The sequence below is a fragment of the Stegostoma tigrinum genome, chromosome 34 (genome assembly GCF_030684315.1).
Source record: "Stegostoma tigrinum isolate sSteTig4 chromosome 34, sSteTig4.hap1, whole genome shotgun sequence".
Lineage (NCBI taxonomy): Eukaryota > Metazoa > Chordata > Chondrichthyes > Orectolobiformes > Stegostomatidae > Stegostoma > Stegostoma tigrinum.
Window position 1 is genome coordinate 6595132 of NC_081387.1, and position 20948 is coordinate 6616079.

At 43.2% G+C, this 20948-nt stretch overlaps 1 protein-coding gene across 2 annotated transcripts in view; it reads left to right on the forward strand.

Annotated features, from left to right (window-relative positions):
• The first annotated feature begins 233 nt into the window (after positions 1-233).
• LOC125446640 (zinc-binding protein A33-like) overlaps positions 234-20948 on the forward strand; it is a 37902-nt gene continuing 17187 nt past the window's right edge. The window contains exons 1-6 of one of the 2 annotated variants that reach the window (XM_048520365.2): positions 234-1152; positions 4192-4287; positions 4367-4600; positions 7101-7123; positions 7204-7358; positions 8310-8500. In XM_048520365.2, the coding sequence (XP_048376322.2) occupies positions 697-1152; positions 4192-4287; positions 4367-4600; positions 7101-7123; positions 7204-7358; positions 8310-8500 (1155 nt within the window). In that variant the 5' untranslated portion in view covers positions 234-696. The remainder of the gene's footprint in view (positions 1153-4191; positions 4288-4366; positions 4601-7100; positions 7124-7203; positions 7359-8309; positions 8501-20948) is intronic. The other variant, XM_059639454.1, reaches the window with a different exon arrangement.

The window sequence follows — 20948 nt, forward strand, 5'->3', positions numbered from 1 at the left end:
TTGCTCTTCATTCCCTCTTCCCACTTTATCCTTTGGTTAGTTTGGATAGAGTCAATCTCCAATTTTTGCTTCCTTGATATGCTACTGTACATGACCAAACCGCAGTTGTGGGTGGACATTTATTTATGAATAAAGTATATTATTGAAATGTAAAAAAATACAAATCTGAGGTACAAAAAGAGAGAAATAAAGAAAGAAAGCTAAAAGTACTGCATTACAGTTCTTTTTGTAAGTTAAGGGAAATAAAGTTAAACATTACAGTCCCTCGATAGCTTGCAGTTGCTCCACGCTGATCCCCATCTGAGACTGGCTCCCACAGCATCGTCGCCGCTCTCTCCGCAAGATAAATTAGAAAGCAAGTTTTTTTGAAAAATTAAAAAAAGAATGAGAAAAGGGGGAAAAGAGGAAGTGGATGGAAAGGGCGAGCCCAGGGCTGAGATAATGAGTGGAATCCTGTGAGAGTTGATTCATGCCATTGCAGATATAAACATACTCGCTCCTAGTTTTAAACGCCCAATGGGAGAAATTGCATTCTTTTCTTCATGCCTGGCTAGCGAGCAGTCACGCCTTTCTACCCACCGGAGAATTGAAACCTAACAACTGAGAGAAGCTAGATCACCCTGTGTGGTCCAAAACAAGCTGAAAGAAACGAAACTGAATGTGGAGCAGGGACTGAACTGCAGAGCTGCCTGCGAGATGGCCTCCAGGAAACCGAGCAAGGATTTAACCTGCTCCCTCTGCCTGTCTCTATTTGTGGAGCCCGTGAGGCTGGACTGTTGTCACAACTTTTGTAAATCCTGCATCCTGAAGATTTGGGGGAAACATCGTCAGGTGGTGTCCTGCCCACAATGCCGAGTGGTTCTCCCTAGGAGAGGTTACACCAGTAACAGGACCCTGTCCAATCTGTGCGAGGCGGCTCGGCAGCTCGAATCGAACCTAAAGCTGGGCGCGGAGCTGCCTGGCCGTGAGGAACAAGGCGAGAAGCTGAACCAGGGCGGGGAGAAGGACCCATCCCTCTGTCAGGAACACGGGCAGAAGCTGGTGCTGTTCTGTGAGGACGATGAGATTCTGGTCTGTGTCAACTGTGTTGATTCTCCTCCACATTCCGACCACAGATTCCTGCCATTGGAGAAGCCTGTTCGAAAGTATAAGGTAAGGGAGTGAGTGAATTAACCCATCAGAGATAATGGGAACTGCAGATGCTGGAGAATCCGAGATAGTAAAGTGTGAGGCTGGATGAACACAGCAGGACAAGCAGCATCTCAGGAGCACAAAAGCTGACGTTTCGGGCCTAGACCCTTCATCTGATGCACGGTCTAGGCCCGAAACGACAGCTTTTGTGCTCCTGAGATGCTGCTTGGCCTGCTGTGTTCATCCAGCTCCACACTTTGTTATCTTGAATTAAACCATCTCACTGTTTACCGGACAGTGTGGGCAAACACAAACGATTTTCACTAGTTGGGATTCTTGAACTGGGGGCATACTTTGCGATTCAGGGACAGACCATTCAGAGAGATGGTAGAAAACGCTTCTACAACTAAGGGTGGTCATTGTTTGGAACTCTCGTCCCGGTGGCTCGGTGGTCAGCATCGCTGCCTCACAGCGCCAGGGTCCCAGGTTGATTCTAACCCTGGGTAACTGGTTGTGTGGAGGTTGTACGTTCTCTCCGTGTCCGTGTGGGTTTCCTCCCTCCGTCCAGAGATGTCTAGGACCGGCCATGCTGAATTGCCCATAGTGTTCAGAGATCAGCAGGTTAGGTGGATGAGCCATGGTATATATGTGGATTGGGTGAGATGCTCTTAGGAGGGTTCGTGTAGACTCGATGGACCAAATGGACTCTACCCAAACTGCCCTGTAAAGTGTGTCACAAATGGCAGTTATTCATTTTAATTCTGAGATAGAGATTTTTTTAAATTTAGCAAAGGTTCTATAGGATGTGGGCCAAAGGAATGTATATGGAGTTAGGCCACAGATCAATATGATTTCATTGAATGATGGAACAGGCTTGAGAGTCTGAATGGACTAGTCCTGTTCCTAGATTCCTAATTATTGCCGTTTGAAAGAGGCTCTTATGGCATCATGGTAGTGACCCTACCTCTGCCACAGGAAGCACAGGTTCACGTGCGTAACAGCAACTCTGAACAGGTTGATGCGAAAATATCTCGAACCGTTTGAAATAAATGAATGAATTCATTTCAGCCTTGCTTTTTTTTTTAATCTGACGCTGATATTTGACGGTGAGAACTCTGAGATGATTTATTTACAGTGTCACGCTATTGGAAACTAATGTGTCACAGCCTAGTTTTAAATTAACATAATCTTAATACAACTTCACGTTGGCGTTTGCTTCCGTACAGGCTGCATTTATTGCTGCCAGTTGGGGAACCAACTGTGTTTGACCATAAGACCATAAGAAATAGGAAAAGGAGTAGGCCATTCGGCCCCTCGACCCTGCTCCACCATGCAATAAAATCACAGCTGATCTGATACTCCTTACTCTTGCCCCTTATCACACATAATTGCTGTACTGATCAATTTTCTATCTCAGCCTTAAATATACACAAGGACTCTGGCCCATAGTTCTCTGTGGCAAGGAGTTCCAAAGAAATTCCTCTTTATTTCAGACTTAAATTGGCACCCCTTAATTCTGAGACTATTTCCTTCTGGTGCAAACTCTCCCAGGAAGGTAAACATTGTCTCAGCATTTACCCTGTTAAACCCCTTATGAATCTTGCATGTTTCAACAAGATCATTCTTCTAAACTCCAGTTAAGTTGATTTCCAACCTGTTTAGCCTTTGCTCACCATACCAGGTATCATCCAAGTGAAACTCCTCCAAACTACCTACTATGAAATAGTATCTTTCCTGAAATAAGGGAACCAAAACTGCTCACAATACCAGCACCTTGTACATTTGCAATAAGACTTCTCTCCCCTTACATTTCAACCTTCTTGAAATAAGGACCAATATTTGATTAGATTTCCTGATTACTTGCTGCACCTGTATGTTAGCTTTTTGTGTTTAGTACACAAATACTCACAAACCCTTTTGTGTCGCAGATTGGTGTAGTTTTTCTCCACTTAAATTGTACACTGTTATTTTGTTCCCCCTTTCAAAATGATATTCCAAGTATAGATGCAATTTACTCAGGATTTCAAAGATTACCCATTTTATTCCAGCGCCTGAATTGGAGAATCTTTGATATATGTCTCCATAAAATATGTTTTATTTGATTTGGAGAATAAAAAAAACTGCACAGAATATTCAATCTGTAGTGTACAAGGCCTTGGACAATTATAGCAAACATTCTTTATTCTTGGACATGATACTGCAACCACCTTGCAGTAAAGGTCCACATGCCATTATTTTCTAATTGCTTTGAGCTTTCTGTGCTCCTAGCACACCTCTCTCTGAGAACCAAGCACCCGAGATGCTGCTTGGCCTGCTGTGTTCATCCAGCTCCACACTTTGTTATCCTGGATTCTCTAGCATCTGCAGTTCCCATTATCACTGATGCCATAAGGCCAGACCTTGTTTTCTCTTTGGTCCCCTTATCCATTTCATTCTTCCATTGGACATATGGTTCAGATTACTGCAAACTTGAGTGTAATTTTCATCTTAATATCCAGCTTTTGTCTCTAGCTCACCCTTAAGTACTGATGTAGTTTGATTTGCTTTGATTTATTGGAGTTGCATATACCTAAGTACAATGAAAAGCTTTATTTGCAGGTAACACAGGCAGATCATAGCAAACAGGGACATACAGATCATAAGGTGCTTAGGCAGAGTAAGGAATTCAAAGTTAGACAGAGTATGGAATACAAGGTACTGTATCACAATACAATATGTGAAGGATTAAACTAGAAAGAGCCCTTGCTCAGTTTGAATTTTATTTACAGTATTATGTATGATGACTCCACACAACTGCCACATATTTAGTCTGTACCTAATGTCCAAAACAGACATACAATTAACAGTCTACCTTATCAAATTGATTCATATAACTTTATATACCATAAAGCTATGATTAGTTTCAAGCCTTGTCTGGTCTGGTCGAATTCTTCTTGTTCTGGCTTTTATACAACACCAGTGCCACATGACACATTCCCTGATAATGTCCTCACAGTTTCTGATACCATATATTAAAATAAATATTGCAATGGATCAATATATGGTTTCTTTCATTCTTAGGATTCATTGAAATCAATCTTAAATTCCATGAAGGCTAGAGAAATAATTGAAAGAGAATTAAAGCAGCAGCAGGAGAAGGAGATTTCCAAATTGCATGTGAGTATTACTTTTGCGCCCTATAATTACTGTTACCTTTAGCAACCCACTGTTTAAACAATCTTTTTCACAACTCTAGGAATTCACATCATCCCTGGAGCAAGACATCTCTGCACAATTTGCCAAAATCCATCGATATCTTGAAGACAAAGAGAAACACTTAATTGAAGAACTGAGGAACCTGAAGGAGGAAGATCTGCAACCAATAGAAGAGAGTCTGAAAAGAATTGAGGAAGAGCTAACATCCCTTGAGGGGAATATAGTGAAGCTTGGTATACATGTTGAGCAGCAAGATGGTATCTCTTTTCTCAAGGTGACTTTTTAATCACCCTGTGTTGGAACTGTTGGTGTAATTGTAAAGAGTAGTTTATACTTAGGATGCAAACTGCATTACAGAAATTAAGACCACAGCAGACAAATCCTCAGTGTGGGCTTTGAATTCTGAATTTATGGAGTTTGTTGAGCATTCATTTAGTTTTAATTTTGAGCACAAACTCAACAAATCAGAAACAATGCTTTAGGTTTCAGCAAGATCAAACGTTAATTTGTTACACAACTGTTTCCGAAAGTTACTCAGTAAATTGTTACTCAGTAAAAGTTATTCTGTGATAATAATTCTGGTGTCTCTACTATAAGAAGGATGTTGTGAAACTTGAAAGTGTTCAGAAAAGATATACAGGGATGTTACCAGGGTTGGAGGCTTTGAGCTATAGGGAGAGGCGGGAGCATTGGAGGCTGAGCCATGGCCTTGTAGAGTCTCATCAAATCATGAGTGGCATGGATTGGGTGAACAGTAGGGGATTTCAAAACCAGAAGGTGTAGGTTTAAGGTGAAGGGGAAAGAGTTATAAGGAACCAAAAGGATCTTATTCATGCAGAAGGAAGGTGGACTGATTACTATTCTGGAGTTCGCTGATAAACTACTCACACCTCCAGTGGTAACCTCCCCACTCCCTGAGGTGTTGAAGTATCTGAAACCCACCCTCTTGCTCATGAACTCTGAGCCAAAGCTTCTCAGGCATTTGCTGCAGATGTGCTTGGCCTGGATCACATTAGCATTTAGGAGGTCCCACACTCTGCAATTATAGCATGTCACCCTGATGTGCTTGCACAGATTTCCAGATTGCATCTGTCAGGAAGGGACTCAGATTGGAAGTCTTGACCAGAAATTCCTGGGAAGTTAAGCAGGTGATCTAAATAGGAAATAGGGATTTTGACCCCGACCTGAAGACTGGGACCATTTATGCATTGGGCCATGGTCACTGAGAAGTAAGGTAATGACGTGAAAAACAAAGGGGTGAATCCATGATGTTAGGGTCTTAACCTTGAAGAAAGACTGGACAGACCTACACATTTCACTGTGGAAAGAAGAAGGTATTGATTTTGGCTGATAGTGTAAGTGGTGAGACATCAGCTCAGTCTCACTGTATACACCTACTGCACTAGGGCAGCATGTTGGCTCAGTGGTTAGCACTGCTGTCTCAGTGCCATCAACCCTGGTTCGATTCCAGCCTCAGTTGACTGGCTGTGTGGAGTTTGCATATTCTCCTCATGTCTGTATGTGTTTCTTCTGGGGGCTCTGGTGTCCCCCACAGTCGAAAGATGTGCAGGTTAGGGGGATTGGCCATGCTAAATTGCCCATCGAGTCCAGGGATGTGCAAGCTAGGTGGATTAGGTATGAGAAATATCGGGTTACATGCATGGGGTAGGGGAGTCGGTCTGAGTGGGACCCTCTTCAGACGGTCAGCGCAGACTTGGTGGGCAGAAAAGCCTGCTTCCACACTGTAGACATTCTATGATTCTACAATGAACTCAAAATCAACAGGAATGGGATAGCATTTATGGAGTTGAGTGAACCAATATCATGTGTGTTACATAATTAACCAAAGTCAACATAAGCTCCACAGTGCGTGTATGTCTCAGAGAGAGAAGAGAGGTTTTATTGAGACATGATGTTGAACAGGACAAGGGAATGCAAGCCAATATTAAAATTTAATTGTTAGAGAAGGCAACCTTGATATGGGACTGACATCAAGAATATTATTTAATTCAACAGCCATGAACAAATGGAATGAGCTGATGGATAGAATTAGGAGACAAACTGACCAAATGATGCAAGATAGAGAATGCTTGTTCGTCTGACTAGATGGAGGAAAGGCTTCCCTCCCCCAATAACATCCTCACCACCTAAATATCTCCCACAGGCTCTAGTAGTGAGGCTTCCCCCATTGAGGGCTTTGCTATCCGTCCCTTAGTTTCTCTTTCCCACTTATTGTTTGTCCTGGGAACACTGACACGTTTGAACCTCATAGGTGATGCCCATTCAAAGTTGGAGCAATAGAAGACTATTTAACTGTGGGGGAATCACAGTGGGTGAATCTAATTCTGATGTGTATACAAGCACGTCCTACCCCATAACTGCTCGGGTGTGTAGGATTTGGAAGACAAGGTGCACAGACAGAACCTCTGTTTCAGGGGGATGCTGATGCTGAGAATGTGGAATGATTTGTCCCAGCTTAGGGCCGCTCTGAAGTTCTCAGAAAGTGAAGACCAAAAATGGAGAAAATTGAGATCCAAATGAAAATGAATGAATGAGCAGTGGAGCAAAGCTCTGAAATCTTGGCAGGTGCATTTGAGGGGTAAGGGGGGGAAATAGGGAGCAGTAACTGGACTGGTATCACATTACTAGTGAAAATGTTATGAGCACAGTTACACATTTCACTAAAATCACAGATTATTGAATGTGTTAAAATGTAAAATCAAGACACCAATGTTTACTGATTAAACCATTTCTAATGTTTCATTGTCCTGCAGGAACTGAAAAGATTAAAAGAAAGGTGAGTGGTATTTACATGTATACATATTTATACTGTGATCAATTGGTCATTGTGCGATAAAATCAATTCTATTTAAAAAGATACTTACACAAAGAGGATGAAGAGGATGAAGAGGACTTTTCATGGAGTGATGAAGATAATGAAATAGTGATATTTCCAAGAAGGAATTACAGAAGATATTATGGTCCATTACTTTACTCAGTGTGGAAGGAATTGAGGCAGATCATCTCTCCATGTAAGAAATTCACAACATTGTGTTCACTCTCTGTGGAGTTGCTTTGCTCTCTTCCACCCCCTCCTCCTGAAAGTGTTGCCTTCAGTGGGTATAGTTTGCTGGGGTAGCCTCTTGGATTTCTCCTTAGGGATTTCTTCTTCAAGTGGGACCACTGATTGAGTGATTCGAACACGACAGCATCAGAACATTTTATTTGATATCTAGACAGCCAGCTAGGACTCAAGATTGGGGTCCTGTATTTGCTGATTGGTTTGCAATTTGAAGTCCAAGAATAATGATACGGAGGCTCAGTGGTTAGCACTGCCTTCTCACAGGGCCAGGGACCTGCGTTCGATTCCACTCTCGGGTGACTATCTGTGTAGAGCTTCCACGTTCTCTCTGTGTCAATATTGTTCTCTGCTGAGTGCTCTAGATTCTTCCCACAGTCCAAAGATGTGCAGGTTGGATTGGATGGATGGGCCATGCTAAATTTCCCATAGTGTCCAGGCTAGATGGGCTATTCAAGGTAAATGCGGGGTTATGGGTGGGAGAGTGGGAGGCTGAGTCGGGTTGGGATGCTCTTCTGTGGGTCGGTGCAGACTCAATGGGGACCAAATTTCCACACTGGTGATTCTGTAATAACTTGAACTTCACATTGTACCCAGCCTATAATAGTAACCAAAAGAAGAGGAGCCAGATTCAAAATGCTAATTTTGCTTCTCTCTGCACAGAAGTTGTGAGGCTGACTGTATTTCTCCAGCAGGCTCTATGCTAGTTGCTATTGTATCTGTCCACTGCTCAGGCTGTAGTCCGGTATTATATATACCTGCTATCTAATTCACTTTGCAATAAATCCAATGCAAAAATTCTGAGCTTGGTGCTGAGTCCAGGCGTGAAGGCAAGAAATATTAACTCTTGTCTGTCTGCCTTCCTTTGTATAAAATACTTGACATGATTTCTATTTTCTTTCAGTTCCAGCCTCACTGACCATGGATCCAGACACAGCTCACCGTAGCCTCGTCCTGTCTGAGGATTTGACCAGTGTGACAATCAGCCCTAGAAAAAACCTGCAGCTTCCTGATAGCACAGAGAGATTTGATCAGCATCCATGTGTTTTGGGGTCACAAGGATTCACATCAGGGAAGCACTACTGGGAGGTGGAGGTTAGCAACAAGACTGAGTGGGACATTGGTGTGACTAGAGAGTCAGCAAATAGGAAGGGAAAGATAAACCTGAAACCTAAAAATGGGTACTGGGTTGTGGGGTTGACAAATGGGAATGAATACAGAGCCAGACAGTACTCTGTAATTAACCTGGCTCCGAGTGTGAAGCCTGGGACCATTGGAGTTTACCTGGACTATGAAGGAGGACGGGTGACCTTTTACAATGCTGATGATATGTCCATTCTCTACACGTATGCTGACACATTCACCGAGAAACTCTTTGCTTTTTTCTGTGCTGGATCCTACTATGAGGCTAGAAATATTGCTCCTCTTAAACTGTGTCATTGTAAACCATAGATCTCAAACCTGGCATGATAGGGATTGAGGGATTGATATTAATCTTTTTGTGACAATGTCCTGCTCTAATGTTGATCTCTCTCTCTGCACTTCATTGGCAGCTGTAGCCTGCACTTGTGTAGTATAATCTGCTTGTGAAGCATATTAGACAACACTTTTCGTGTACCTCGACAGTAATAAATCAAATTAAATCAAATTTATCACTGTCTCTCTGGGGCTCCCTGGGTAATGAAATCCCAAGAACTAACTGTAAGACAGAACAACCAAGTCCAGCACAAAGTATTTTTCTAGAACTGCTTATGATCTGGAAGGAGCAGGAATTTAACACATGGTCCCTCTGCCCCCATTGGCCCCCAGCCCCCCAAAAAACTAACCTTGTACCAATTGCTGAACATCATCACAGTTAGAAGACAGAAATTGCTGGAGGAACTCCGGTGCCAAAAGGTATAACGAAACTTTTGCAGAATATCTTCAGGGATGAAAGAGGCCATTCGGCCTATCATGTCCGCACCAACCCTCTGAAGCATCCCACCCAGACCTCTACTCTATCCCCGTAACCCCATATTTACCATAGCTAGCCCACCTAGCCCACACAACATGGGGCAATTTTCTTTTACCATGGCCGATTCACCTTAATCAGTACATCTTTGGATTGTGGGAGGAAGCCAGAACACCTGGAAGAAACCCACACAGGCACAGGGAAAATGTGCAAACTCCACGCAGGCAGTCATTTAAAGCTGGAATCAGTCCTGGGCCCCTGGTGCTGTGAGGCAACATTGCTAACCATTGAGCCACTGTCATTCGGTAAGCTGTGCCCTTTTGAGGAAGGCTTCGTAATGGAGCTTCTCTGAATCACACAGGAACCAGTCAGCATTTTCAGAATTTTTTTTACATGTCACAAAAAAAATCTTCTCAAGTAACTGATTGGGGCACGCCGACAAAAGGAGTGGGCAATTTTGACCAGTACACAGCACTCTTGTCTTTATAACAGATGATGTGTGCCCCAGATTGTATGTATTTTGTCCAACCAGATTCCATTAAAGTCCTCAATTTCTTGGTTTTCCTCAGTCTTGGCTCTATTTCAATTTTTTTTCAGCAAAGTCAGCTCTAACTCCTGTTGAGTTGGTCTCAGAGCACAGTGTGAGCCCAGTGCCTCACTGACTGAACCTGACCTCACGAACATCTCACTTCATCATCCTCTTTTCAGCTCTCATGCTTTATTTTACAAAGCCCTTTTTTGATACATTTTTTGATTTTTACATTTTGAAAGTGCACCAAAATATTCTATGTCTTTTACAAGTGGTCTTGTTCATCACTCCCATAGTCAATGCTTCAACATGCGAGCATCAACCAAACCATAATAAGATCAAACTGTTTCTCACTGGTGTGAACTTGGTATCAGTTCACACAATGTGTCCAGTCTCTCTGTTTGGAAGGGAAATGGTTCCTTTCCAATGTTAGTGGTTTCATCCGAGCCCCTTTCCACATTTAACGCAGTAAAGGTGACCCCCACAAACCAGGAATATCCTGATTAGCTCTGGAGAAGGGGGAAAGTGGGGACAGATCAAATGGTTCAGATCAGATGAAGTGAAATATTCATCAGTACTTATGATCCAGCAACATTACCCAATTTATTACAGTTCCTTCTAGATTACCCCAAATTGTCGTGCTTCTGAGTGATGAGGGAGGCATGGTTCTGTAGTTAGCACTGCTGTATCACAGTGCCAGGGATCTGGGTTTGATTCCACCTTCTGGAAAATGTCTGCATTGAATTTGCATGTCTTCTCTGTGTCTGCATGGGTTTCTTCCGGTGCTCTGGTATCCTCCCACAGTCTAAAGATGTGCAGATTGGGTGGGTTGGCTATTGGCAATGTCGGGTTGCAGGGGTAGGGTTGGAGGGTAGGTCTGGGTGGGATGCTTGTCAGTGTGGACTCTATGAGCCAAATGACCTCCTTCCACACCGTACGGATTCTCTAATTGACTCCCCTTCTGCATTCACACCCCACTTCCAACCCCTGCCTGATCACAGCAGGGTGAATTTAATTCCTTTCTTAGTGGATCCCTTCCTCCCAAGGGCCAAATGACTTAAGTTTTAAAGGATCCAGTTTAACCAGGCTTTCTTGAATCAACAAATGAGTGAATTTATTAATTACTCAAGATGAAAAGAAATGGAGACACAAAGCAGAAATAAGGATTTGCTCCATACATAGCATAAAATAAAGGGATTGAATTATTCCGGAAGAGCATGTATGAAGACATTTTGGCAATTATTAGATCATACCATCGCTTTGAAGTTAACAACTGAGCAGTTGATTTTGAGAATCTTGAATTTGACTTGGTTGAAGGTGAAAGGGGAAAGATTTAAAAGGGACGTATTGGGTAACTTTTTCACGCAGAGGGTGGCGTGTTAATGGAATGAGCTGCCTGGGGAAGAGTTGGAGGCTGGTAAAATTACAATTAGTTGGATAGGGGTCAAATGCTAGCTAATGGGACTGGAATAATTTCAGCCATCTGGTCAGCATGGACAAGTTGGACCATATTTTACAGTTCTATAACTCGACGTACCTAGTTACAGTGAGCAGTTTTGTTTTGCTTGTAGTCCATGCAGATTATTGGCAGCGTGGAGGAACAGAGGGATCTTGGTGTGCAGATACATAGATCCCTTAAAATGGCCACCCAAGTGGACAGGGTTGTTAAGAAAGCATATGGTGTTTTGGCTTTCATTAACAGGGGGATTGAGTTTAAGAGTCGTGAGATCTTGTTGCAGCTCTATAAAACTTTGGTTAGACCGCACTTGGAATACTGCGTCCAGTTCTGGGCGCCCTATTATAGGAAAGATGTGGATGCTTTGGAGAGGGTTCAGAAGAGGTTTACCAGGATGCTGCCTGGACTGGAGGGCTTATCTTATGAAGAGAGGTTGACTGAGCTGGGTCTCTTTTCATTGGAGAAAAGGAGGAGGAGAGGGGACCCAATTGAGGTATACAAGATAATGAGAGGCATAGATAGAGTTGATAGCCAGAGACTATTTCCCAGGGCAGAAATGGCTAGCACGAGGGGTCATAGTTTTAAGCTGGTTGGTGGAAAGTATAGAGGGGGTGTCAGAGGCAGGTTCTTTACGCAGAGAGTTGTGAGAGCATGGAATGCGTTGCCAGCAGCAGTGGTGGAAGCAAGGTCATTGGGGTCATTTAAGAGACTGCTGGACATGTATATGGTCACAGAAATTTGAGGGTGCATACATGAGGATCAATGGTCGGCACAACATTGTGGGCTGAAGGGCCTGTTCTGTGCTGTACTGTTCTATGTTCTATGTTCTATTATACCATTCGAAGTGCATTAGGGTAATAGGACAGAGCGAGGAATACAATGCTACGGCTGCACAGAAGTTGCACAAGAATGAGATCAACTTTCAACTTTGAAAAGTTAGTTTAAATTTTATTGTTCTGACTCCTTTCAACAGTGACAACATTCCAATATTTAGCATGAGAGAAAGTCCTTCCCTTTGTTTTAGCTGCAGTGGAGGGTTGCTAAACTGGCAGTTCTCATTGATGCGACTCTCTAATCCACGTGCTAGGACGATTGCTTCCCTTCCTGTCTATTTACTTGATATGCCTTGCTGAGGCCAGATGTTGTGCTTGAGCTCTCTTGCAGCTACAACATTCTGGATTTCTCCACACCTTGCTTCTGAGGGAATATCTCTCAAAGGTGGCTAAGTTGAATCACTGAGGAATTGGCAACTGAGACAACACTCATTGTTTACAGTCAGTCACAGATTGTGTTGACAGCAGGACTCAGTGTAAGCATCCCTCTACAGACAGCTTGTGGCCACAGTTACGATGCCAATCTTATGTGCAGCCTGGCATATATGGGTGTAGTACACGAGGTAAAATTTTCCAAGCAATCAACCTGCTCAGCATCTGCAGTTTTCCCTTCATCTCGCAACAAGGAAGAGAAACAAAATTCTTCATATTGTATGTCAGAAAGGACTTCAGTCTCTTTTTTGTTGTTTTTCTTGTTCTGAATGTTCAGCTGTCTAACTCATCCTTCATATGCCATATAAATTAGATTGTGATTGTTGTTTTGATCGAGAATAGTTTTTTCATGTAAAACCTGGTACTAGAAATAGATTTTGTGCTGGACTTGGTTGTTCTGTCTTACAGTTAGTTCTTGGGATTTCATTACCCAGGGAGCCCAAAAGAGAGACAGTGATAAATTTGATTTGACTTGGCAGATTACATTGGACCTTGCACTGTGAAATGAAATAGGATTCAACTATGACCTCATAAAGAAGACATCCCTAGGTAGAAATGGGCAAAATGTGATTGCATTTTGCACTCAGTTTGAGGGATGATGAGGCTAACAGCACACTCAGACGTCCATTGTAGGCAGTTTTTAAACCTTGCTTCTGTGCATGCCCAGCTTTCCTGCTCCTCTGAGGCTGCTTGACCTGCTGTATTCATTCAGCTCTACACCTTGTTATCTCAGATTCTCCAGCGTCTGCAGTTCCTACTATCTCTGTGAAAAAGACATGTCTGGAAGAGGTAGCTTATGGCTAAAATATCAGGTAGTGAGTTCCCTCGTTGTCTATTCTTGTTAAGTCGTTCCTTATTTGAGCTTTCCCTGAGACGTTACAAGTGTGATATTTCATGGGCTTCACACACAACTTTGCCAGACAGTCACTGAATTTACAACCAAAGCTTTGTTTCTGTAGTAGTCCTTTTTCAAAACAAAGTGCATTATTGAATTAAAAATTAAACAAAAAAGTTTGTAAAAACTTCAGGGTTCTAATCTATTGTCATAACACATGAAAGTGCTTTCATGATGATTTGGGGAGGTGACAGCATAATGGTATATCACTGGACTGCTACTGCCGACACCTAGATAGTGTCCTGGGAAACTTTTGCCATGGCAGATCTTGGAATTTGAATTCAATTAAAAAGAAATCAGACGTTAAGAGTTGAATAATGATTGTCAATTATCAGGAAAATCCCATCCATTTTGCTAATGGCCTCTAGGGAAGGAAACTGCCATCTTGATCTGGCCTACTTGTGACTCCAAATCCATTATGACGTGGTTGATTCTTTACTGCTGTGTAGATAATTAAGGATCGGCAATAAATGCTGGCCTGGCCAATGATGCCCACATCCTGTGAATAAATTTACAAAATATCTCAGTCTACCAAAACTGAACAGAAAAGGCAAATCAGGAAAGTACCCTCTGGCTTTTTATTTCATTTACCAGCAAAGCTGACACCGTATTTTGCCACAATAAAAGCAAGACATTGCAGATGTTGGAATGCTGCAATAATATCAAAGAACAGAAACTGCTGGACAAACTCAATGGGGCTGGCAACATCAGTGCAGAGTGAGAAACAGTTAATGTTCTGAATCTAATGTGACGTGACTTTAGAAATAACTTTCATCAGCTTCCCCCAACTGAGGAGTATGAATGGTTTTGCTGGCAAGTGCTGGGAGGTGGACACATGGTTCATCTGTGTCAGTCTCTTGGATCACAGCATGTATCCAAATGGTTCTTTTCAGATTCAGTTAAATATAATTAAGAGGAGGCTTGACAACAGCAATTTGCTTTAAATATGAATGTTTATTAAGCAAGAATAACGTTTACAATGTTAATAATAAATGGAAAGAAAAAAGAAAAAGAAAAACAAATGTCCCATCCCTTTGCCCTCTGGGGACCCCTTGATTGATGGCTGGTCAGGAGGCTCAGGTTCATTCCTGGTACTGTTCATGGCCCTGGTCTGAGGTGAAGTCCAGCAGCCCTGGAATGAGACTCTCTCCCTCTCTCTCTCTCTCATCCTAAACAGTCTATCTTCCCATGCAGCTATTGAGTATCATCATTAACTTTTCACCCTTTGGCCCATCTGATACAATCCACCCCTGATGATATCTGACATCCTATGTCGCAATTGCAAATGCAGATGCAAATCAGCGATTGCCGTGCAAGCACATCTAATAAGAATATGTAACCTACACTAGAAGATTAAAACTACAATGAAAATAACTAGCATCAAAACAAAGAATACAACAATAGGGTGATTCATAAAATTCATGATCACAGTGTCTTTTGGGGACCAACTCTTGCCTATATTATACACATGCACACCACCCCAATGTACAGTCAAAGCTGTAGTGAAACCAACAAGATGTCCCAACTGATTGAGGTACCAGAATATCATTGACATTTTTTTTCAGTTAATGTATTTACATAATTTGCTCTAAATTTCAGCATTTTTTCAAGATCCTTAATTTATGTTTTTTTTTCTCAATTTCTGTCCACAGCATTCTTCATCACCAGAGTCTTAGCTCAGCGTTTTTCACATACACTAAATGCCCTAACACGTTAAAATTTCACCTCCTGGTTTAGTCATACCAGTGCTCAAGATGAGGTATCTCTGTGTCATCTGATGGGCCCTATCACTCAGTCCATCACTATTTCTCCCAGAATCCTTACTCTTTCATTTCTGCAACATTTTGACATAATAGCCAATCACCCTTCTTATTTTGATTGTATATCATTTTACATCCCTTTCACTAATGCTATTTACATTGTTTTAAAGTCAGTTTCTCTGTGGATTTTGTATATGTCTTGTCATTTAAACTATGTTTTTGTGCTCTTCCAAGCCACACCAATCCTTTTGTCAAGTAGGTGTACATGTCTGAGACCCGTTCTTCAGTGCATGTTTTCTGTATTGTCTTGTTTATTACCTCCAAAATAACATTCACTTTTGCACACTTCCATCAGTATCCCGAGACCATGTCATGCATTCTTGACATGATCTTATCAAACGGTCTATGAGGTTTTATTCGTCTTTCCATACATGGTCCTGATGCCTCCCGTAGTGGCTCGATCACCAATTTAATCTTTCTTAATAAAATAGACAAAGACACAAACATCATCAAGAGAAAGCTATCAATTTGGTGCTCTCATCTAAACTTTCTTTTCACTACTGTAACATTTTAACCTGAACTGCTGCTTCAACCCATTATCTGATTCTTTTTATCTCCTGCCACTAGTCTCCTCCTGAATTACTTCATCCCATCCAATTTTGCCATTTAACTATAACCATCATGTCTGATTCCAGAGATCTGTAGAGATTTGATATTCCAAGGAACAGAATCTTATAATATTTTAAAATAGAAGTCAAGCGTTTGTTTGATTCATATCCAGCATAGTTTGTTTGTTCTCTAAGACAATCCACCTTTTTCTTAAAGTTACTTGACAATTCATTCTAGATATTTGATATATCTCAATGTAAATTTGTCCACGTTCAATATTCTGTTTACTTCCTTAAAGTTACTAATAATGTTTTTACATATTGAACCATTGAACTGTGTGTGCATGCATTCTATCATTTTCCAGAATCCCTTTAAATGTTTTAGAGTGCCAAGGCATGTGAGTCTTAATATCGTTTTTTTTCATGATGTGTTTAAGTGGACCTAAATGACTTTCAGATTCATGACAATCACTACAATTAATATTTCCACAGTACTTTCCCAACATTGATAGGTGTTATTGATGGTTTCAGGGTGCCCAAGCCAACACTGTATTGTAATGTTGAAATTATGCAAATGAGTTGTCAAACAAGCTCTATTTATTCCAAATTAAGCAGAATGGGTTAATTAGTATTAATCCATGATGAATTCAAAGAGAAGGGGTGGGGCATAAACTCCTGCATGTAATTATGTCATCCATCTCTCCTTCTTGAATGAAGGAAAAGTCATTAAATTTACCTTTTTAAAACTTCTCTCACACTGGGAGTTGCACTTTTTATATTCCAATATCTCAAAATCACTTGGATATTATCAACGAGTCCATCCTATCATCCAGAATTAAAGATTCACTCGAGCCAAAACAATATTTGGAAGTCCATTCTTGCCAGTAAATGAAATTTCAAACATGGTAATTTCTGGATCAACACTTAATGCTCCCAGATTCCCTGTTCTGTGGTACTAGGGCGGCACCCTAGTCCATGACGACATCAGCCCAGAGGCCAAGGGGCTTCTGCTTGAAACATGGCCCCAAATCCTGCAATTTGGACCCCAAGCAATATCTTATTATTCTCAAATATTGTGGGTGCTGTCCTCCTACCTGTTTTACCTTATTTGCTATTAGGAGTTGTGCTGTTAGCCCCTTCTCCGAAGATAGCTCTGGAAGCGGACATCCCCTTTCCCATCCGCCCATTCATACTCTGAATCAGATGAACACCAAACGTCTCCATCCCAGCAAGTGGAGGTCCTATTGTGAGGTTAATAACGTGTATACTTTGACTGGCTCAAATTTCCTATTGTGCTGTTTTGCTCTGTTTTCTGTTGTGCCAGATGGCAGACTATCCGGTTTTGTTTCTCCTCTGCTCTCCAGGCTCTTTCCTGCGCTGTCTTAAACTGTTTTTGTTGCAATAAGGTTATACTGTTTTGCTGCCATCAATGCGGGCCTTCAAACTGCCTGTTCCTGGCATGGCACTCTTCCAGTATCCCCACATGTAGAATGCGAAGCTGTTAACAATATCCATCCTATTTGTGGTACACTGTCATTGTTTCTGGGGAAGCTGGCCTCCCGCAAGCACGCGTGTAGGCAGCCTGTGTGACTAACCCTCCTCTCTCTCTTTTTCCTAATGTGACCATCATCCATTCTTGCAGAGGCCCTAAATGTGTGAACAAATTAGCCACAGACCCCGATTCCAGAGTCCTACCACATTCCACACTGGAATTTGGAAGGTCACCAGAGCCTCGGTTTGCCTTTCCCTTCTCTTAAATATTTTCCGGAAACTTAGTCCTGGTTGCCAACTTGGATCAGAGGCTGTATCAAAGCGGTTTTTGTTTTCAAGATATCAAGGTGTGGAGCTGGATGAACACAGCAGGCCAAGCAGCATCTTAGGAGCAGGAAAGCTGACATTTCGGGCCTAGACTCTTCATCAGAAATTAAGACAAGGCTGGAGAGCAACAATTTTCATAAATATGAATGTTTATTAAGTAAGAATAATATTTATAATGGCAAATAACAAATGGTTACAGTTGTAATAATAAGTGGAAGATAAAAAGGGGGAGAAAATCACACATCCCTCTGACCATTGGGAGCCTCTTGATTGATGGCCTGTCTGGGGCTGTTCATGGCACTGTTCGCGATGCTGGCCTGAGGTGAAGTCCAGCAGCCCTGGAACGAAACTTTCTCTCTTTCATAGAGTATCACAAAACAACCAGTACAGAAAATAACGGATACGATAGACAAAACTGTTGGTTCGTAGAGAAAGCAAGTTTTTAAACAATTGTGTGGTCTGCAGGACTCATCCAAGGTAATGCAGCTTGTTAAGTTTCATCAACAAGTTTAGCCCTTTGGAGACAGTAGGAGCTGCCGATGCTGGAAAATATGAGATAACAAGGGTGAACACAGGAGGCATCAGAGGAGCAGGAAGGCTGAAGTTCCGGGTCTAGATGAATCTTCAGATATGGGGGAGGGTAAGGGGACTCTGGAATAAACACAGAGTTGCGTGGGGGGGGGGGGGGGTGAAGGTGATGATGGATGGAGGATAAAGAAACAGGTAGGTGGAGAGAAGACAGACAGGTCAAGGAGGTGGGGATTGAGCCAGTAAAGGTGAGTGTAGGTGTGGAGTTAGGATGGGGGTAGGTCAGTCAACGGAAAACGGACAGGTCAAGGAGGCAGGGATGAGACTGGTATGTAGAGGGTGGAGGAGGGTGTTGGTCAGTGATGTGGGAGGAGTGGATAAATGGGAGAAAAGACGAACAGGTTGAAGAAGTGGGGACAAGATGTGCTGGTTTTGGGATGAGTTCGGGGAGGGGTGATTTTGAAGCTTGTGAAGTCCACATTGAGACCGTTGGGCTGCAGGGTTCCCGAGCAAAATATGAAACGCTGCTCCTGCAACCTTCGGGTGGTATCATTGTGGCACTGCAGGAGGCCCAGGATGGACATGTCCCCCAAGGAGTGGGAAGGGGAGTTGAAGTGGTTCATGACTGGAAGGTGCAGTTGTTTGTCACGAACCGAGTGTAGGTGTTCCGCAAAGTCATCTCCAAACCTCCGCTTAGTTTCCCCAATGTAGAGGAGGCCACATGGGAAACAGCGGATACAATATACCACATTTGCAGATGTGCAGGTGAGCATCTGTTTAATGTGGAAGGTTTTTTTGGGGGTCAGGAATGGGGGTGACGGGGGGAGGTGTAGGACAGGTGTAGCACTTCCTGCGGTTGCAGGGAATAGTGCCGGGGGTGTTGGGGTTAATGGGGACTGTGGAGCTGACGAGGGATTCACGGAGAGAGCCATCCCTCCAGAAAGCAGATAAGGATGGGGAGGGAAAAATGTCCTTGATAGTGGGGTCAGGTTGCAGGTGGTGGAAGTATTGGATGATGATGTGTTGGATCTGGAAGTTGGTGGGGTGGTATGTGAGGATGAGGGGGATTGTGTCTTTGTTACTATTGAGGGGAGGTGGATGAGTTGGGGAAAACACAAGAGATGCAGTTGAGGGCATTTTTGACCACTTTGGAGGGGAAGTTGGGGTCCTTGAAAAACGAGGACATCTGGGATGTCTGGGAGCGGAATGCCTCATTTTGGGAGCAGATATGGTGGAGGTGAAGGAATTGGGAACAGAGGATGGCATTCTTGCAAGAAGGTGGGTGGGAGGAGGTGTATTCTCGGTAGCTGTGGGAGTTGGTTGGCTTGACTTGAAATGGATATCGGTTTCCAGCTGGTTACCACAGATGGAAACAGAAATGTCCAGGAAGGAGAGAGAGGTATCAGAGATGGTCCAGGTGAACTTAACTTTGGGGTGGAAGGTGTTAGTGAAGTGGATGAACTGTTTGAGCTCCTCATGGCAGCATGAGGTGGCGCTGATACAGTCATTGATATATTGGAGGAAGGGGTGGGGGGATAGGGCCAGTGTAGGTGCGGAAGAGGGATTGTTCCACGTAACCTACAAAGAGGCAAGCATAGCTGGGGCCCATGCGGGTACCCATGGCCACCCGCTTTGTCTTTAGGAAGTGGGAGGAGTTGAACGAGAAGTTGTTGAGGGTGAGGACGAGTTCAGCTAAGTGGATGAGGGAGTCGGTGGAGGGGGACTGGCTGGGACTGCAGGACAGGAAGAAGTGGAGGGCCTTTAGGCCATCTGAATGGGGAATATAAGCATATAGGAAGTGGATGTCCATGGTGAAGGTGGGGTGTTGGGGACCGGGGAATTGGAAGGAGGTTTTGGAGGAGGTGGAGGGCATGGGTATTGTCACAGACGTAGGTAGAGAGTTCCTGGACCAAGGGGGAGAAAATGGAGCCAAGATAGGTGGAGATAAGTTTGGTGGGGCAGGAGCATGCAGAGACAATGGGTGGACCAGAGCAGTCAGATTTGTGGATTTTGGGAAGGAGATAGAAGCGGACAGTGCGGGGTTGGGGAATGATGAGGTTGGAGGCTGTGGGTGGGAGGCCACCTGAGGTGATGAGGTTGTGGATGGTCTGGGAGATTATGGTTTGGTGCTCGGGGGTGGAGTCATGATGAAAGGGGCTGTAGGATGAGATGCCAGAGAGTTGGCACCTGGCCTCAACAACGTAAAGGTCAGTGTGCCATCCTACAACTGCACCTCCCTTGTCCATGGGTTTGATAGTGAGGTTCGGGTTGGAGCCCTTCAGCCCGTCCTATGTAATCTATCTTCTCATGCAGCAGTAGAATGTCGTCACTATGTTTTTGTGCTTCAGCCCATCCTATGCGGTCCGCACCCACGGATTATATTCTTCAAATTCCTGCCCTCTCCCCCAATTTGCATCTTCAATCTACCGTATCTCTCAGCCCAAGCATTTGTGTTTCACACGTTCAAATGAAAACCTGTCTCTACTTTGTGTCGGCAAACTCTGCAGTGTCCCTTTAAGAAGTCTGATCAAGTTTCACAACAAACTGGGAGAAACGAAACTGAAGGGAAAGTAAGCGCCCGGAGAAGAAGTAAGCAGTGAGATGGCCGTCAGTAAACACATCGTATCCCTGAATGAGGATTTGACCTGCTCCATCTGCCAGGCTCTGTTTGTGGAGCCGGTGCGATTGCAGTGTGAGCACAATTTCTGTAAATCCTGCATTCAAAAATGCTGG